The following is a 17,602-nucleotide window of genomic DNA, read 5'->3' as shown; positions in this document are numbered from 1 at the left end:
GTTTGAGAGAGAGAGAGTGAGAGCAGCCAGCATGTACCAGCAGGAGGAGGAGGATGCAGATTGTGAGACTCAGACACTTACTAGAGAGAACAGGAGGGTGGAGAAAGGGTGAGGGATGGATGGAGGGAGTAAGGGAACGTAGTGGAGGAGGGGGCGAATGTGTGTTGACGCTGTACGTGGCGTCAGTGTGATAAGAATAGAGATGGTGCGTGTAGCTGAGACATCACCCTCACACCCTCGGTGGGGCAGGCAGTACTCGCTCTGAATGTGTGTGTGTGTTAATAAGTGCATATATCTCAGGGTACGCTTGTGTGTGAGTGGATGAGTAAGGTGTTGGGGTTGAAGTGTGTTTTTCTTTTCACCATGTGGGTAATTGAAGTCATCTGTACCATTTAATTCAATTGTAAGAATTAGAAACATATTTTCTTTTGTCATTTCAAAATCATTTTGACACTTTTATGTTCTGAAAGAGGGAAGTGAGAGCTTTTTAAAACATTTTTTGTCGCTGTTTGACGCAAAAGACAAAAGCACGGAGGACATATCGGTTCTAAAACTGCTTTTATTACATGTGGAGTAACATAACTGGATTTGATTACAAATTGTAGGACTACTCAGTTCAGCAAGAATGCAAGAATACAACAGCACAGCAAGCGAGAGCAGCTTCTCTCATATTTCTCCGGTAGCTCATCGGGGTCCGTGTGGAACAGCTTTTCATGAAACGCCGTCACACTGTCAGAAACTGAAGCAGCCACTGCGGATTGACACGAGCAGAAAATGAAAAGCCTGTTCAGGTCCGGGGTCAGTGCATAACTGAGCATGTTTGATACTCACAGAGTTGATCCCTCTGTCTTTCACCTCCTGGCTGGTCTCAGACTCATACAGAGCTGGGGGAAAAGGGGAGGAGATGACCGCATGTGATATATTTGCAGAGGCTCAACACTCGACTCATCAGAGCCAGATGGTTTTCACTGAGGTGGCCAAGTTGAGACCACGTACTTACATCAGGGCATCTGGCACGATAGCTGATATCTTGTTTGTTCTTTTTGTTTTTAACTAATTCATTAATTTTTCTATTTATTAAAAATCTCTCTTATTTCATTATACAAGCATGATTGCCATGCGGAGGTACACTGTAAGTTAACTGGGATTTTCTTAATTGAACCATCACTTGATATATAAATAAAAAAGAAGATATTCTAATTTTACTGGACACTTCATCAGGTACACTTTACTTTTACCACGTTGGACCTCTACTTCCTTGACAACCCCTTTAATTTTTTTATGGCCCGAACTCAACAAGGTGCTATTTGTCGGCTGCACATACATGATGTGAATCTCCTGGGCCATCGCATCCCAAAGGCGCTCTATGATTTGAGCTTTATGACATGATGTGTTATCCTTCTAAAAGCAACCATCAGTAGAAAGAGGAGTGAACGACCCTCTTTGAAGTGAGGGGGTGGCTTACAACACCAACTGTCTGCCATTTGTAATAGAGTTTTGACATCCCTTCCCAGACGCCTTAACGCCCACTCAAATCTCGGAGCATTTGTTCTGAGTTAGTCATGTAGTAAGGTGGAGCAAGGTCTCCCAGCGGGTTCACCCGAAACCTTGGCTGATTGTTACCCACACCCGTTTTCACACCTGGATTTGTGGGATTAGGCAGTGGAGCAATAGGCCAAAAATAATGGGTGAAAGCCAACAGCCTAAAAAGTGTGATCGCGATTGAAGAACGTGGCTCAGTGGCTCTGATATATAAGCCTGTCCATGTAGGCTACATATGTTAATGACAGGGTTTTAAGCTGAATTCTAAATTTCTCTGAGAACCAATAAGGAATAGATGTACAATGCAGGATGGATCCATACTTTCATGACGTTTACTCCAAACTGTGACCATACTATCTTAATGTTGCAGCAGAAATCAAGATGCATTAGGCCAGGCAACATTTTTCCAAACTTCTGTCTAGCCTTGTTGAGCCTGTGAGAATTGTAGCCTTAGTTTACAGAGGGGCTCTCAGTGTGGTAACAAGTGGTTATTTAAGTTACTGTCCTGTCATTTTGAAGCGATCTGTCCATTTTCATCTTACCTCTTATATCAACAAGGTATTTTCATGCAGGGAACTGCTGCTCACTGGATATTTTCCCTTTTTTGAACCATTCTCTGTAAACCCTAGAGGTGGTTTTTTTTTTTTGGAAACTCTCAGTACATGAACGGTTTCTCAAATACACTACCAGCAAAAATCTTCCCCCATTCTGATGCTCAGTTTGGATTTCAGCAGGTCATCTTGACCGTGTCTACATGCCTGATTGCACTGAGTTGCATTAGTTGTGCACAATAACAGTAATGGATGCGCTAACATAGCACAGTAGAGTGCACATGGATGATAGATGCACACACAAGTGTGTGTTTGTGTGTGTTACCAAAAAGCTTGCGCAGCCTGGTGACACATGACAAAAAGCCGTGGAAGGGCATGTCCAGCTCTCCAGATGTGAACCGCTCAGACAGCAGCTCAACCACCTTGTTATCGCACTGGAATCCTGGAAAACAGGGAAGAGCGAAGGTGTAAACCCAAACTGTGTGTGTGTGTGTACATTTTTAGACATCTTTTTGAGGACAGAAATCTGGCATGTCACTATACTTGTGGTGACCACCAGTCACTTATGGGGACAAAATGCCCGTCCTCACAAGTTTGAAGGCATTTTTGAGGCTCAAAATGCAGTTTTAGTGTCAGGGTTACAATTAGGTTACGGTTAGGTTTAGTCTAAAGGTTAGGCATTCATTTTTGATGGATAGGGGCTAGGGTTAGAGTAAACAACTAGGGAAAGCCTAATGTCAATTAGATGTCCTCACTAAGATATGAAAATGAGTGTGTGTGTGTGTGTGTGTGTGTGTGTGTGCGTGCGTGTGTGTGTGCATACCAACAGCCTGCAGTGCTGAGCTGAGTTCAAAGCGGCTCATGCTTCCAGAAGAATCCTCATCAAACTGAGAAAAGATGGACTGAAAAACAGAGCAGCATCAGTAACACTGACATGACTCTCATCCGCACACACACACAGACACACACATGTGCGCACAGACTGAGCTGTACCTGCAGATTGCGCACACTGGCCAGCAGGGTTCCTGCTTGCTCACGGCTGAGAGCGCAGCGCCCTTTAGTCTGCCAGCAGAGTTTAAGGACATCTCAACAGGACAGAAGACAGAGAGATAAAGTTATAAGGAAGGAGTGCGATAGTGAACAGCAGGGTGAAACAATGACTCAGCTGCAGAAGTCAGCAAGCGTCTGCCCCGAGGAAGCGTGAAACCAGCAAAGGTCAGTCTGTTTTCTAACAGCTGCAGCTGTAACGTGAAGAACACGAGGACGTGCCTACAGCGCAGACGGTGTCAGCAAGGATCGCAGTGCACCGCAAGCAAAAAGACTGGTATGCGAGTGATGTTAAAGAATAAACTGAGGACAAAAGGATACATCCTCTCCAAAGATGAGCTCTCTGCACGTCTCCAAAGGCAGATGGTAATCTTTCTCAAGAACTGTGATTAGGGAAGAAAGGCACAGATTGATGGAGAGGGAGAAAACAAGGGTTTAAATTGGATCTAGCAGAGGAAAGGTGAAGGTGAGGACAAGTGTCGTCACTTTTCATTACTCAACTGAGTTCAATTTACTTCATCTGACTGTGTATGAGCCTCTGTCTAGACTGGCGACCTCTGTGGCTGCACTGTTCAAACCTATGAAGGAGCTGCTTTGCTCCCATCTGGTGGCCACTGTAGGTATTACACATAAATACAGACACTACTACAACTGACTTCTGGTAATGCAGTGGATGCTCTGACCTGAGTTGAACAGCTTCATGATGTCTTTGACGTTCAGCCTGTCATCCTGCACGCAAGACACAGTTGAGAAACAGTTTTTTTTTTAAAAAGCTTCAAAGCTTTCTTTACTTTGTGAGCCTGAAGTGTTTGAGTGCTATGATTCTTACTAGGCCAGCCTGCTTGTCAAAAGTCATCTCCACTCTCTCTTGATCCTTTGAGGAGACAGGAGCGGTCATCACCTGATAGAAAAACAAAACAAATATAAACATACTACAGCTTTTAGCACCTGTTAGCATCTAGTACTGTAGTGTGTACCGAAGAAGTCTGTGAACTCACTTGTGAGAAGCTGGAGGTGCAGGCAAAGTCTTGAGTCCTGGAACACAGAGGCCATGTCAGGTTGTTGTACTTGTAAAAAATCTGGCTGACTCATTTGCACAAAAATAACTGCAGTAAAGCACTAAGATACTTTAGGCTACTTAAGTAGCACTAGCAATACTATAACAATCAGAGGTCCAGCAGTCTAATTTCTCCTTGGTCGAAAGCCAAAAAATGACTCACAATGCATAATGACTGCAAAGCGCCTGCACGCCTGTTATTATCTTATGTAACCTGATAGAAATATAGGTATTCCTGGACTTCGGGGTCTCTACTGTTAATACTCCTGCAGGAAACTTCATCAGTTTTTTTAACTGACTCATTTAAACTGAGCGTGTGCAGATTTAATTGCATAAACACACACCTGAACGCGTCAGCGTGGTTGCACAAGGCCTCTAATCTATGACCAGCAATCGTACTTTATTTTTTTTGAGCTGGCCTTTTGTTATGGGATAAAAAGTTTCCCCAAAACCTCTAACATCAGGCAGTGTACAAGAAAACAGTGCATTACTACAAGTACTTCACAGTTTAATTTACATCAGGCTAAAATAGCTTTTTTTTTCCACAGGGTATTGGTATGGTGCCAGCTTGTTTTATAAGCTGCTTGCAGTGTTTTATATTTAACATATAATTCAGCCTCTGATAGGTACAGGGAAGTGTGGGTGACTATGACTGTGCTGTTCAGTGTGAGTGTTGCGGCAGGTGATTCAGGCGTGCAGCTGAGCCCTCGGGAAGTGAGTTTATAATTTGACAGAATATCTATGACGAGTGCAGACGCAGGGAGACGCACACACAGCGGTAATAATTCACACATGCTATCAGAGGTAGTTTTTTTTTCTGTTTTCTGACATCAGACTATGCAGAAAGTTTTTCTTTATCCTTGCTTTGGAATCTTTTGGGGAATGAAAGCTAAATTTCCTCCATCTTACTCGAGAGTGTTTCCAATCTTGGAGAAAGTGCGGACGAAGAACTCTCCAGGGATGTTGGGTCGGTAGGTGGATACCACAATGACGTAAGTACCTGGATCCAGGCGCATCTTTCTCCACACACCTCTGCAGGACAAACAGCATGTTTACTGATTGTAACAAATAAGCTAAACGATTCTATGCACAAAACATGTCACACATACCCTGCTCAAAAACATTAAGTAAAACACAAAGTCAGATAAACTTCCCTGTTGGTCCCTTCTAGGAAGCATAAACCACTGTGAATGTATTTCACCTGCTTTGGAAATCACACAGCGTCTGTCGGAGAGGCAACAACAAGACCATCCCCCGTTCCTGTCACTGTACCTGCACCTGCTTCACATAGCTTCTCCAGAATGGCACATCCATATTTACTGTTTCCACCAGCACACTCACACAAGTATGGAGGAGATGAGGAGAGCTGGAAAGAACCATAGAACGACATCAAGGCAGCAGCAGTACCAGTATATACTCCTTTTTGTGAAGACAACCAGGAGCTCAACAAAATTATCCCCAGCAGGATGCCCACATCCTGACCAAACTGTCAGAAACAGACTTCATAAGTGTAGTTTCAGGGTCAGACCTCCTTTAACTCTTTCCCCCGATAAAGGCGGCATTTGACAACCTCCATTGTAGGCTTAATGACAAGTTTTGACACCTCAGTATATCATAAATGAAGATATGGTTTGACCACAAGAGGTTTCAGGTTTTTCCAAGAGTCACCTGGCAGAGACCACCACACTCAGTCACTATGTTCTGGCCTGAATATTCATATTTCAAGCAGGCCTGAAATATGACAGAAGCCACTCAGCTCAGAAAAGAGCGTGATGGATTCCTCGTAGTAGTAGAGTGATCAGGACCGGATCAGGACCAGGACGGTCCCGATCAACTAGTCCAGGTAAGAGACACAAATCTGGAGTGGACATGACAAATATCAAAATGTGAAGAGGCAACGAGACCAGTGGTGCTCTCCGGTGAACTGGTCTGGAGCACAGGCATTCTGGTAGTGCTTCTGTTCCTCAATGCACCATCAAGCAGATACCAGTCCCGGGGCTGGTTGATGCCCATCTATGGACATGTCGGTCTCTCCTCATCGTTTGGTATTCCTCCACACTCTTGATGTGCCATCATTGAGTATCTGTGCAAGCTGAATGCGCTGCAGGTACTGTATCATGTTACCAGTCGTGACAAAGACACTAGCAAAAAGCAAACCTGGAGAAAATCACTCAGGAGGGATGAGGAGAGAGCAATGGTCATCACCTTCAAAGTAATTTTGAATGTTGTCCTGTTGCCTCTCCAGTGCATCTGCTGTCATTTTCATTTGCTCCAAAGCAGGTGAAAGGGAATGGTTTCTGTTTCCTGACTGGACAGACCGATCTCCCTTAAGTTTAACTAACTGTGTGTTACACTTTAATAATCGAGTCTTCCCTTAACGGTTTTGAGCATATGATACAGACTGTAGCTGCTCTGGCTGACTGATTTTCTGTTGTTGTTTTTTTTAAATCTCTTTTCTGTTCAAAGTTAGCAAGAACTCAGCAAAAGATGACAAAATTCTCTTACATAAAAATTGACTTCAGAGTTAGCTCAGGTATTACTCAAAATTACGACTAAAAGTGTCTCAAACATTCACCACAGCATCAGGATCTGCAGCTGTTGGGATCATCGTGTGAACGCGTAGCTCTCTTTGTGTTTGAAAGAGCAACATGCAGTCTCTTCATAGTTTCAGCTTATACCTTTGACCTTTGTACTTCCCAGAACGACACGCTGGGCGATTCTTCATAAAGAAGCTGCGGTCCAGACAAGTGTTCTGCAGTTATGTGAAGAAAAAAAACCAGTTACTGAGAAATGAAAATAGTTCTCATGTTAATTTGATTTTATATAAATTATTGATAATTGGTAGATATTCACCTCAGAAGGAACCTGGAAAAAACAAAGAATGAGTCACATGAGTGTGTCAAGAAAAAGAGTTAAGATGCTGAAACGTTAAAGCTGGATAAATATAGCACCTTATAGATGTGAAAGGCGATGTGCAGGAAGTTGAGTTTATCCCTCTGCCTTCGGTTTTTCTGCAGCAGCTCCACCAGCACCGTGCAACGTTTGACTTTCTGCTTCTCGGCTCTCTTCTTCGGATCTGGGGTCACAGTCGGATCTTCCATTTCATCATCGCCATCCTCGCCATCGTCCCCCACGTCGTCGTCATCGTCCTCATCCTCATTCTCGTCCTTCTCTTTGAGGACCAGCGTATACTGGGGATTTTTCCAGAATGTTTCTGGGGGGAAAAAGCAGAGACAGCAACATCTGGCAACAGAAAGGATCCCAGTAAAGCTTGAATGAACAGTGATCCAGATTTGAACCGTACTGTTATATTTGCGGCTACCGCCAGCAGAACTCCCCGGCAGCCAGCAGCCTTCGTGTTCGGTGATGGCCCAGCTGGCAGGTGTGCTTTCTTCATCATAAGAGTCTGGATTGACGCTGCAGAGCTCCACAACATCAAAGAGGTTGGAGAAGTCCTCGGCACTGATCCTAACAGAGACGGCTACTCGCATCAGAGCTCTTAAAGCCACAAGAAATTTATTCACTGGTTTAAGTTTTATGTTTCTTCTTCTTACCAGAACTCTCCGTCTTCAACGCATTTCACCTCGATCCTTTCCTTCTCTGTCGGGTCCACGTTCTCCCACTCTTTCCCCCTGCAGTCACGCACACGCAGAGACAAACTCGACATCCGTGGATGTTCTGTAAACTGCGAGTGGGTGTGCTCTCTTTGTGTAACATGCACACTCACTTGTCACTCCAGGGTCCGCAATATTCGATAAAACCCCAGGGGTTTCTCAGCCTCAGCAGCAAAATCTCATCTGATGGTTTTGTCAACTAAAATTTAAACAACAACAACAAAAAAGAAGCTTATAAAACACACATGAAGTCTTATTTTGAAAGGATAATTTTTCACTATGTTGTTATTTACATCAAGATTCGAGAAAAAGTCTTAAAATGTATAATTCCATGAAAAAAATGATCAGACTATGAAAGTGCTGTGTAAGATCTAGTCTGTTTACAAGAACAGATCATAGTAGACTGACAGACATTAAATTACAATAAAGTTGATTGTTCTGTAATCAGTCCCATTTGTTTGTCTGTCTGCTTGTTAGCAGTCTAGCATCCACAGTTTTCAAGATATCGTTTTTAAATTTTGTGTGATGGTAGATACCAATAACAGCTTGAGTTGATTTAATTTAGGTGAAAATCAATAAAAAATTTATATTACCCACAATTTTGGAGGATCGTCTTCAAACTTCGCAATATTCTAGGCCTTGAGGGACATGAATACCAAGGTTGGCTAAGCATTTGAGTTCGACCTTCACTGTTAGCACCCAAGATCAAAGTTGACCTTGAGAAAAATTTCAAGAAACCATATCGAGTAACATATCGTATGAAAGGACATGGAGAGAGCTGTACAACAACCTTTTTATGTTTTCAATACGACGCCCTGCGACGTCTCGGTGACGCCAGCATCAGCATGTTGTAATAAAAACATCATAAAACATTAAAGTTTTTGTTTAGCCCTTGGAGGTAGTTGCGCTCTCTGAGTGCTCTCGTTCACCTTGATCTGTTTTTTAATTTGACGCAAGATTAGACGACGGATTATGAGTCAATTACATTCCAAGATAGGATGAAATCCAGTCAAGTTACAATAAGGAGACATGAAATATAAATGAGATTACATTTATTGTCACAATAAATTTCATCAGCTTAGAATAAAATGATATAATGTGAGATAGCGTGAAAATTGTGCTCACTAATGAGACTCATCTTCGTGATACCTTGTCAGCGTCAGTTATGGCGTAGGCATGGCCCTTTATCAGCCCCTCTCCTGTCACCTTGCCGATATCTGAGGCGCTCTTGGCCTGTGAAGACAAACACAGGTTAACATCCACGTGCGTGAGTGTCAACATCTGGAGTTTGGGGCTGAGTGTACCTGGATGAAGCAGCTGAGCAGGCTCCCTCGCGACAGAGCAGCAGCCAAGGACCTCCAGAGGACTCGAGGGGTACGAGAAGAGATCTCCAGCGAGCGGGCGATGCCTCCAGTGAAGTCCTCCATCCCCTCTGAAATGTTGCCTCCCTTCAGGCTCCCGTAAGATCCGATTAACCTACATATGGGAGGTGAGAAAAGTGGCTATCTCTGTTAGCGACATAACACAGACAGAAAAGGAGTGGGTGATCTCAGACATTACAACCCAGAAACATATGCTGGTTGTGGAAACTGACTTGGCATAGGCCTTTTCCACCAGGGCGCTCCAAAACTCATTGCGGGTGCGAGAGTAGCTGAAGAGCAGACGGCCTTCGCGTACTGGCAGCCTGTCATCCACAACCACCTCCACCCACTCACCATACTGCCAGAACTGCACAGAGGGAGGGAGAGAGAGAGAGAGACGGCGACAGAAGAGGGAGACGTGAGAAGAGAGGAGGAGAGGATGTAATGAGTAAGGAGGAACTGTAATGAGGAGGAAAACTGAATGAGAACCTGAACATTAGAATCAACTGATTTCTTTTGGCCAGCTGGGGGCAGTAGAAACAAACTATTAGCGATGCACAACACCCCCACCTTTAGACTGCAGTTTGTCTGTGTCAGGCTGACCTCACTGAGTGAAAGGCTCCATACTACCGTATTCTGTCTCCATGTAATCTCTCATGTTGTGCGAGTCATTTTTTATTACACAGTGTTCTGAGATGGAAAACTAGTCTATGTAAATACTCTAGGCTTACCGTCCCTCTGTGTAAAACAACATGCATGCTCTGCACTTTTGTTTGACCTTTTTGCAACAGAAAACAAACCTCACGAAGAGAACTTGGCAAAGTTCAGATTTCCAAAGCAATTTGTGATCATATTCAGAAGATAAGTTAGCTTTGATACTTCTGGTGACGCATTAGACCCAGAGTATTTCTAGAGAAAGTCTGAATATTGGAAACTTTTTTTTTTTTAATAATGAGAGATAAACTGACTTTTATTCTTCTGAGTTTAATTTCAGTTAGTTTGGAGAACAAAATAAAAATTGTTTCAGTTTGGTTTTATTGTTTTAAAAATGTTTAGCTTTAGCTTGGTTTTCGCTAGTCTTAGCATGTCTCCACAGTGTAGTTACCTGTTTGGCTAACTTGCAAATAGTCCTGTCCTGACACCACCCCAAATCCCTTTGGGGGATCAGTCTCATCTGGGTGGCTGTTTTGTCTAAATTTTAACTTATTAAGCATATTGGTTAGTAATTCAGTTAGCTTTCAGTCTTATCTTAATTTGCATTTCAGGTAACTGAAATGCAAGCAGTGTGGTGGTACAGTGGTTAGTAGCACTGTTGTCTCACAGCAAATAGGTCATGGGTTTCAATCCACTGGCCAGAATTTGGGTGTTGTCCATGTCCCCTTGGTTATTCCAGTTTCCTCCCAGAGTCAAAAAACGTGCACGTTCGGTTAACTAGTGAAAAACTGTAGGCGTGAATATTTGTCTGCCTCTCTGTGGTAGCCTTGTGATATGTCGGTGGCCTGTTGAGGCCACCCTGCCGTTCACACATGTAAGATCTGCTCCCCACAATACCCTGAATTAGCAGGCTGAAGAAAATCGATGAATAACTGAAATGTTTCAGTTAGTAGTTTAGTTTTTGTCAGCTACCAGTCAGTTTACGTCCAAGTAACCCTGGGAGCCGAGCAGACTGCTTTAAACACAAAGGAGATGACCAAAGACCAGTGTAAGATTATTCTGAACTGTTGCAACGACTAAATTAACTCGTGCAACAAATTTAGGAAGACTCAGCGTACCTGAATCAATGACAGGTTCATAGAGAGAAGAAAAATATAATAATAATACAATATAATCTCTGTGAAAGCACACTGTCCCGCACAACATTACTTTGTTTTTTTTTTACAATGTTTCGATTAACGTGACCTTTGTCAGTTACAGAGAAAAATTAATGATTGATGATTAAATTAAGTAATGGAAAGCACTTTAAACTGGTGTGTTGTTGCCTGTAGATAAGATCGTCTTGTCTCAATTAATGCTATAATTTAATATTATGCCTTCAACAATCAGGGGACTTATCAGCTGTCCAGATATGAAGCTTCAAAAGGTTTATAAAGGAGAATTTAAAAACAACAGCTCTTCAGGTCGTTACTGGTCATGGCTCGAGGTGTGTACCATACTGTTAACGGTGTGTACACAACAGTAGCTGAAAGCAGGCTTACACTGGTCGTTCATGGCTGGTGTGTGTGTGTGTACAGGTGTCCCGGGGGAGTCACTACCTGCATGTCTGAACTGCTCTCCAATTACTCTGACAGAGCAGAATCAGTTTCCAGTCCTTCCGTCCTGCTTGTTCAGTCACGCCACATTCTCCACGGCAGTCTCTAAAGGTCCAGAGCTTCGAGCCAAAACAATCACTTCCCGATGTGTCTGCTTTTGCAAGATTCACGTGTCTATGAAATTGGTATTTTATTGATCTGAGCAAGTTAGAGCCAGAGAATAAGTGTTGAACTCTCCAGATAAGAATCACCAGTTCTAATGAGCTGATAAAGATTTGGGTTTATGTTTGTTTCCCTCAAGCTGGGAGGCCTTTGTGCAGAAATGACTCCAGGATGAGTTGATACGTGTCTTAGCTGCCTTCAATAAATACCAGAGCCGTGGCACAGCAGCTTACCAAAAAGACAACTCACAGAAAACATTTCAAAGGATAGAGCCAAATCAGATAAAATATAAATTAGTTCAGGCGATCTGTCCTTAAATTTAAGGGGCGTCTAAATATAATTATGTTTGTGGAGGCCTCACATTCGTCAGAATAAATGGCTCTTCAAAGGCGCTCAAGCAGGACCAGACAAAAAGCTTTTAGTCTCGTGTTATGTTGTGCAAAACGATATGTGACCACAAACTTTGGCAAGAACAACCAGCAGATGAACTAGCTCGAGGGCCACAGACTGATGTGTTTTGTGTACATCTATGCTGAAATATGACCTAAGTTTTTGTGTGTAATGATTTAATAAAAAAAACTCGGGGAAACACTTTAATTGACACTTTTGGCTCCAGATTTGGCTGAATGCGTGATCGTGTCTTCAAATAAAGCAACTTGATACAGCGCTGGGCCTGCAAATCTGCAAATTTAAGTCAAATCTGTGCTGTCAACAACACAAGCTGTATGCAAAAACGGACGTACTCACTGTTGCCTAATGATTAGTTGAGTCCTGTCAGCTTTGAGCTGCTCGATTACCCTCATGCTGTTTTATGAACAGACATGAGAAACCTCTGCATGATTATACTAAAGTCCCCGGCCAACTTCGGGTCGGGGACAAGTTCCTGACAAGTGGAGGAGTTTAAGTATCTCGGGGTCTTTTTCACGAGTGACGGGAGAAGGGAACCAGAGATAGTAGATGGAGTCGTGCTGGTCCATCATGGTGAAGAGAGAGCTGAGCGTAAAAGCGATGCTCTCAATTTGCAGTCTACGTCCCGACCCTCACCTATGGTCACAAGCTGTGGGTAGTGACCAAAAAAACAAGATCGCAGATACAAGCACACAAATGTGCTTCCTCCAATGAGTGGCTGGCGTCTCCCTTAGAGATAGGCTGAGAAGTTCAGCCATCAGGTGGGGCTCAGAGTAGAGCCGCTGGTCCTCCACATTGCAAGAAGCCAGTTGAGGTGGTTTGAGCATCTAACAAGGATGCCTCCTGGGCGATTCCGGGTATGTCCCACCAGGAGTAGGCCCCCAGGCAAACCCAGGGCACGGTGTAGAGATTATATCTCTCGGCTGGCCTGGGAACGCCTTGGTGTTCCCCCGGACAAGCTGGAGGAGGTGGCTTTGAAGAAGGAGGTCTGGGTTTCTCTACTTAGGCTGCTGCCCCCATGACCCGGCCCCAGATAAGTGGAGATAAAGCATACTCTGTTCGATGAGTGTCCATAACTTACAAAATGAGCTTCACGTTGTATGAAATATGACTTAAAACTGCAGTAATCCACGTTCACCTGTACTCAGAGAAACTTTTCACCAGTCTGAGTCACGTCTTCAGTTCCCAGTACAAACACGTAATGACCAAAACCAGCAGCACTGACTAACAATGGCCCGTGAGGTTAGTTTCATGGTTGTTAATATGCAAATTTTCATGGCCGTTGTTTAACGCCTGTGAATACCACTCACAGAGAGTTCCTCTCTCCACTATGTGCACATCCTCACTGAAGGAGTGGCCACTGGCCTGCAGGTGTAAACAGACTGTTGAGTACTGACCTGATGGGGCAGCTCTTCTGTGCCCTGCCGGAGGTTGTTTGGCTTCCACAAAATATAATTCATAGCGATCGTCTTGGCATTTAATTGCAAAAATTATATTAGTCTGTTTGTTTTGAGCGACCTAATACTTGGGGTGTACCCATTTTTGGCGTGGGGATTTGAGGTTTGAATGCCACAGAGACACAGTGTTTTGAAAAGATGCATCTCAGCTATTCTGATGCTCCTGACACATAAGGCATCACCAAAGGCTTTTGCTTAGGGAGCAGTGAGCTTTCTTCTTTGGGTGCTTTCACAGCGCTCACAAAAGTTCAGCCACAATAAACCAAATTTAATCGGGGTCTCTTTGACATGATGTTCTTCCTGCTGCTTCCCTGGTTGCTGTGTCTGTGGGGATGGTGTTCGCTCTGTGTTGTAACTTCCTGATGTAACGCCCAGTTTGTGCTCCAGTGGATGATGAGAGTCAAACCTTAAATCAGTATACGCTGGTTTACAGTCCACATCGACCTTAAAATGTCCCGCATTACTGATGGTAATTGCACAGACCAAGAAAGCTAGCCTTCCGTAATAGCATGGCAAATAGGCCTCCTTTGAATTGTCTGTGGGCAATTTGCATTGAGGATAATATAGATGCTGTTTTGGGGGAAAGAGTGAGCATTGTTTCTCATTAGTAAGAAAAAGAGTCTGGTCTTACCTTGAAATGGAAGATCCCTGCGTAACGGTCGCTCAGACTTTGGTTTGGTGGCACCACCTTCATAAAGAGCGAGGGGTGCGCGGTCAGGCAGGACAGGGCAGCCAGCAGCCAGCAGTTACCTGATAAACAGGAAGAAGAGTGTGACGAGTTTAAAGGTGATCACTTTTTATATTTATTAAGTATTTCAGAGGGTGGTGGTCTCCCGCATTCATGTTAGGTAGACTGGCAGCTCTCCATCACACACGTAATCAACCACATTCTTCTCCAGCAGCCAACATCTGTTCTGTGTTGCAGATGTTGCAGTAACCGTTAGCATCTGTGTAAATCATGGAAAAACACAGACTGAGATTTAGCTTAAAAGGAAACCCAAAACGTAGACATGGAGACAGAGGCAGGCGGAGGAGGAGGGGGAATTGATCTGTGCCAGTGACATGCTCGCACACATCCGACGACACAAATCATCAATGAAGAAATCCCAGAGGTGGAGGACGAGTTTGCTGTTTTGCAGAAAACAGCCGTATAATTCATCAAAATTGGAAACAGACTGAGAAACGCATATTTTAGCTGATGCTGCAGGCTAATAAAGCTGCAGCTCGATGGGGTAACGACCCCCAGCAGATTTAGGATTTGATGACCACAAAGAGACACGACTCTTTTCCCTCTGGCTGCACATTAGATGTTTTGGTCCCTCTGAGCCTGTTTGTCCCCGTTGTACAGCTACTTCAATCGCCTGTATCCATTTAACTGGGTGTTGTGCAATCCCAGTTTGAGACATTTCAACATGACTGGTTTCATCACTCAATCCCTGTGGATTGATAATAAACAGCTGGCAGATAAAAAGATTGTTCTTGTTCCAGATGTACTCACCAAGTTGGCCCTGACAGATATCAGTGGTTGCAGTCGTGTCCTCGACAAACACAGCATTCTTACTGATTTCCTACAGAAACAGAACAAAAAGAGCACAATTTACAAGCTCTGCTGTTATAACCATGAATGTTTTACCTCCTGCGATCCCCACGTCCTCTTTAAGAAGCCATTAAACTTTGACTTTCCTACACTAATTCTACCGGAGAGTTTCCGACTCTGTCATAAACTCATTGTGGCCATGACAGGACATTTTTCAGATGGTGCCTAGTTCTTATATTTGTTTTTTGTGCTCAAATCTTAATTTCTGTGAGGAAGATGGTGGTGATATGTTTAGAATAACAAACAATATATAGAATAACTTCACTGATTGACCATTTAAGAACATTTTAATTGAAAACACCAAGTTATGTGACATTTTACAGAATCATTTATGTGGCCCTGTTTTACAAGGATTTCCCTGGAAAATATATATATTTTTAAATTACTTTTGAAGTCCAAACCTCTTTTTCTTTGTTCATGTACTTGGTTAGTTTGTGACTTGGTGTCAATATAAAACTAGATTAAGGATATGTGAATGGACATTGGGCTCTTTTCTTGATGATTTGTATAACCTTTTCCAGTTCTCCCTCACTTCGTTCTTTCTCAACTCCTTCTTCTCAAGGTTTTTCCACACCTGTGACACACCTGGTTAAATCTGTTTACACCCACATCAGCGCTGCTGAGAGCTCATGTGCAGAATGTGGGGGGAACATTTAGAAACACATACCTGAAAAACAGAGAAACTTTCTTTAACTCCAGAGTTTTTGTTTGAATCATGCTAAATAAGCCCACGAACACCTAAACCTCCGCAAAACCGCTGGCTCTTTATGCGCATGCACAACATGTCAGTGGTCAAACTTTCGCACCTTGGGTCTCTTCCATTGAATAGCCTTTTTAGGGTCCGGGTCTTCCGGTGTTCCGATGGACTTCTGCTCCGCTGGAAAGGTTGGATCAGAGAACAGCACGCCGGACTTCAGACACTCTGCCTGGAGAGTTTCAAAGTCCTGGTCCTTGAACTTGATCGGGTTCTCAGTGGAGCCCAGAGGAGCCTCGTTGTTGGTCGCCATCGTGTCAGTGGGTGCGCTGTCAGAAAAATGTTATCAGATGCTAAATGTGAGAGCTTAAATACAGTAAAAGAAAAAGCGCACACCCACCGGATCAGGCGAGGGCTGCTGGAGCGCCTCCCCGGCTCTGCCCAGCCTGGAAAGGTATGCGGGGCGCCCGGGGGACCTTCGATGCGGGAGTCGGAGTAATAACACGGTGCCAGGGGCGCCTTTGATCTCTGGAGTTTATTGTCCATCGTGCTGAGAGTGCAGACAGATGCGAAAAGGGATACGAAAAGCGGTCTGTGCAGGGACTCAGCAAGTGCCACAAAACTTCACTAAAAACTATGAAGAAACTTCAAATCTTTAAAAGTTTCTGTTTGCTTTTTGTAAAACATCCAGAACTGTGACTGCAGCACGTTTATGTTCGCGTGCGTGCAGGAAGCTTCTTTCCAGTGAGACCCAAAACACCAACAGGAATCATTTTAAACCTCTAATAAGGACGTTTGGATTTGCCAGCATGTTATTCATGCATGCCGAGAAAACCCCAGTCAGTTCTCCAACGCCAGCGCTAGGTGGCAGTGCACTCCAGTGGACGACACACCACAGATCACTGCGGGACTCATGGTGACAGCTGATTTACTCACTGAAAGCTCTCTAAACGCGATATATAAGAGGATTGGCAAATTGAAAGAAAACCCCTGATCTTTGACCTCTCGCAGTGAGAAGATCTGCAGCAGCTCTGAGCTGCTTCCTCTCATGATGAAACATTTCAGCTGTGATGGCAGTAGTGACTTCTTCCAGGATGAAAACCCAGCTGATCACTTTTGGGCCTGCGGGAGAGTTTATGCTGCGCTTTCATCATCAAATACCAAAAAATGTGAGAACATCCCCGTGGAAGAGTGATCCTCTGTGGAGATCAGGGTGAATGAAGAGAGAGCCCCTAAGCTGCTCTGGTGCCACATGCTGATTGATTTCTGTTGGCTTTTCCTTTAATTTGACACTGCTTTATATAGTGCACTGTACTGTTTTTATTTAAAACAACAAAACTAAAGGCGACATAAGGGAATAAAAGGCAATATTATAGTTCTTTCAACAGCCTGCACTTAAACATTTATGTCCATATTGTCTGTTTGTCTGTTCTGTTGTATGTGTAGACAAAGAAAATAAAGCTGATTTTGATCCTGATTTATATAAAGTGTAAAAACTCCCTGTCAATTAAAGACTTCATGCATTGATGCAAACACATAAAAAAGACAGACTTGTTACTCCATTCATCTGGAGGATGTGCTCCAGGAGGGATCAAGGAAGCAAACAAACCACTGAACTAAAGTGATGTTTCTCCTGTTTCTAGAACATAAATATGAGACATTTCCATGTATAATCACATGTTTGCCTTTTATCTGCACAAATCTTCCTTTAGAGGAACTTTTATGACACTGAAACTGAGGTGGAACAAAAATAATCCAGCCTGCTTCACAGAAAATTGAATTGAAATCCTGACCTAAATGTCTTGAGATGCTGCCTCACCCATATGGACCCTTTTAAGCGGTATCCGGACAGGGGTGCTTTGG

The 17,602-nt window shown here is 43.6% G+C and overlaps 1 protein-coding gene across 1 annotated transcript; it reads right to left on the bottom strand.

The window, feature by feature from the left end:
* Window positions 1-523: 523 nt before the first annotated feature.
* Window positions 524-16,302, bottom strand: capn12 (calpain 12). Its single transcript, XM_086261711.1, has 23 exons — window positions 16,140-16,302; window positions 15,852-16,068; window positions 14,947-15,016; window positions 14,080-14,198; window positions 9,406-9,539; window positions 9,116-9,287; window positions 8,961-9,044; window positions 7,925-8,010; window positions 7,752-7,829; window positions 7,502-7,665; window positions 7,149-7,411; window positions 7,051-7,062; window positions 6,876-6,949; window positions 5,107-5,229; window positions 4,139-4,175; window positions 3,970-4,041; window positions 3,824-3,869; window positions 3,462-3,523; window positions 3,087-3,155; window positions 2,917-2,995; window positions 2,419-2,535; window positions 832-884; window positions 524-751 (listed from the first exon to the last, which is right to left on the bottom strand). The coding sequence occupies exons 1-23, from the start codon at window positions 16,283-16,285 to the stop codon at window positions 725-727; spliced, it is 2,304 nt and encodes a 767-aa protein (XP_086117837.1). The 5' UTR covers window positions 16,286-16,302; the 3' UTR covers window positions 524-724.
* Window positions 16,303-17,602: the final 1,300 nt, after the last annotated feature.

This window comes from Aulonocara sp. 'chitande type north' Nkhata Bay, linkage group LG14, assembly GCF_057382095.1.
Source record: "Aulonocara sp. 'chitande type north' Nkhata Bay isolate Kocher_YH1m ecotype deep benthic linkage group LG14, A_spYH_male_GT1.1, whole genome shotgun sequence".
Taxonomy (NCBI): domain Eukaryota; kingdom Metazoa; phylum Chordata; class Actinopteri; order Cichliformes; family Cichlidae; genus Aulonocara; species Aulonocara sp. 'chitande type north' Nkhata Bay.
This window is presented reverse-complemented; position numbering and strand designations above follow the sequence as displayed.

Coding starts and splice junctions, on each gene's coding strand:
- capn12 (XM_086261711.1), bottom strand. CDS start 16,285: ATGGACAATAAACTCCAGAGATCAAAGGCGCCCCTGGCACCGTGTTAT. Junction 3,156..3,461: donor AGCTCATCTTTGGAGAGGAT/GTATCCTTTTGT, acceptor CTCTGCTGGCAG/ACTAAAGGGCGCTGCGCTCT. Junction 2,996..3,086: donor CCAGTGTGCGCAATCTGCAG/GTACAGCTCAGT, acceptor TCTGTTTTTCAG/TCCATCTTTTCTCAGTTTGA.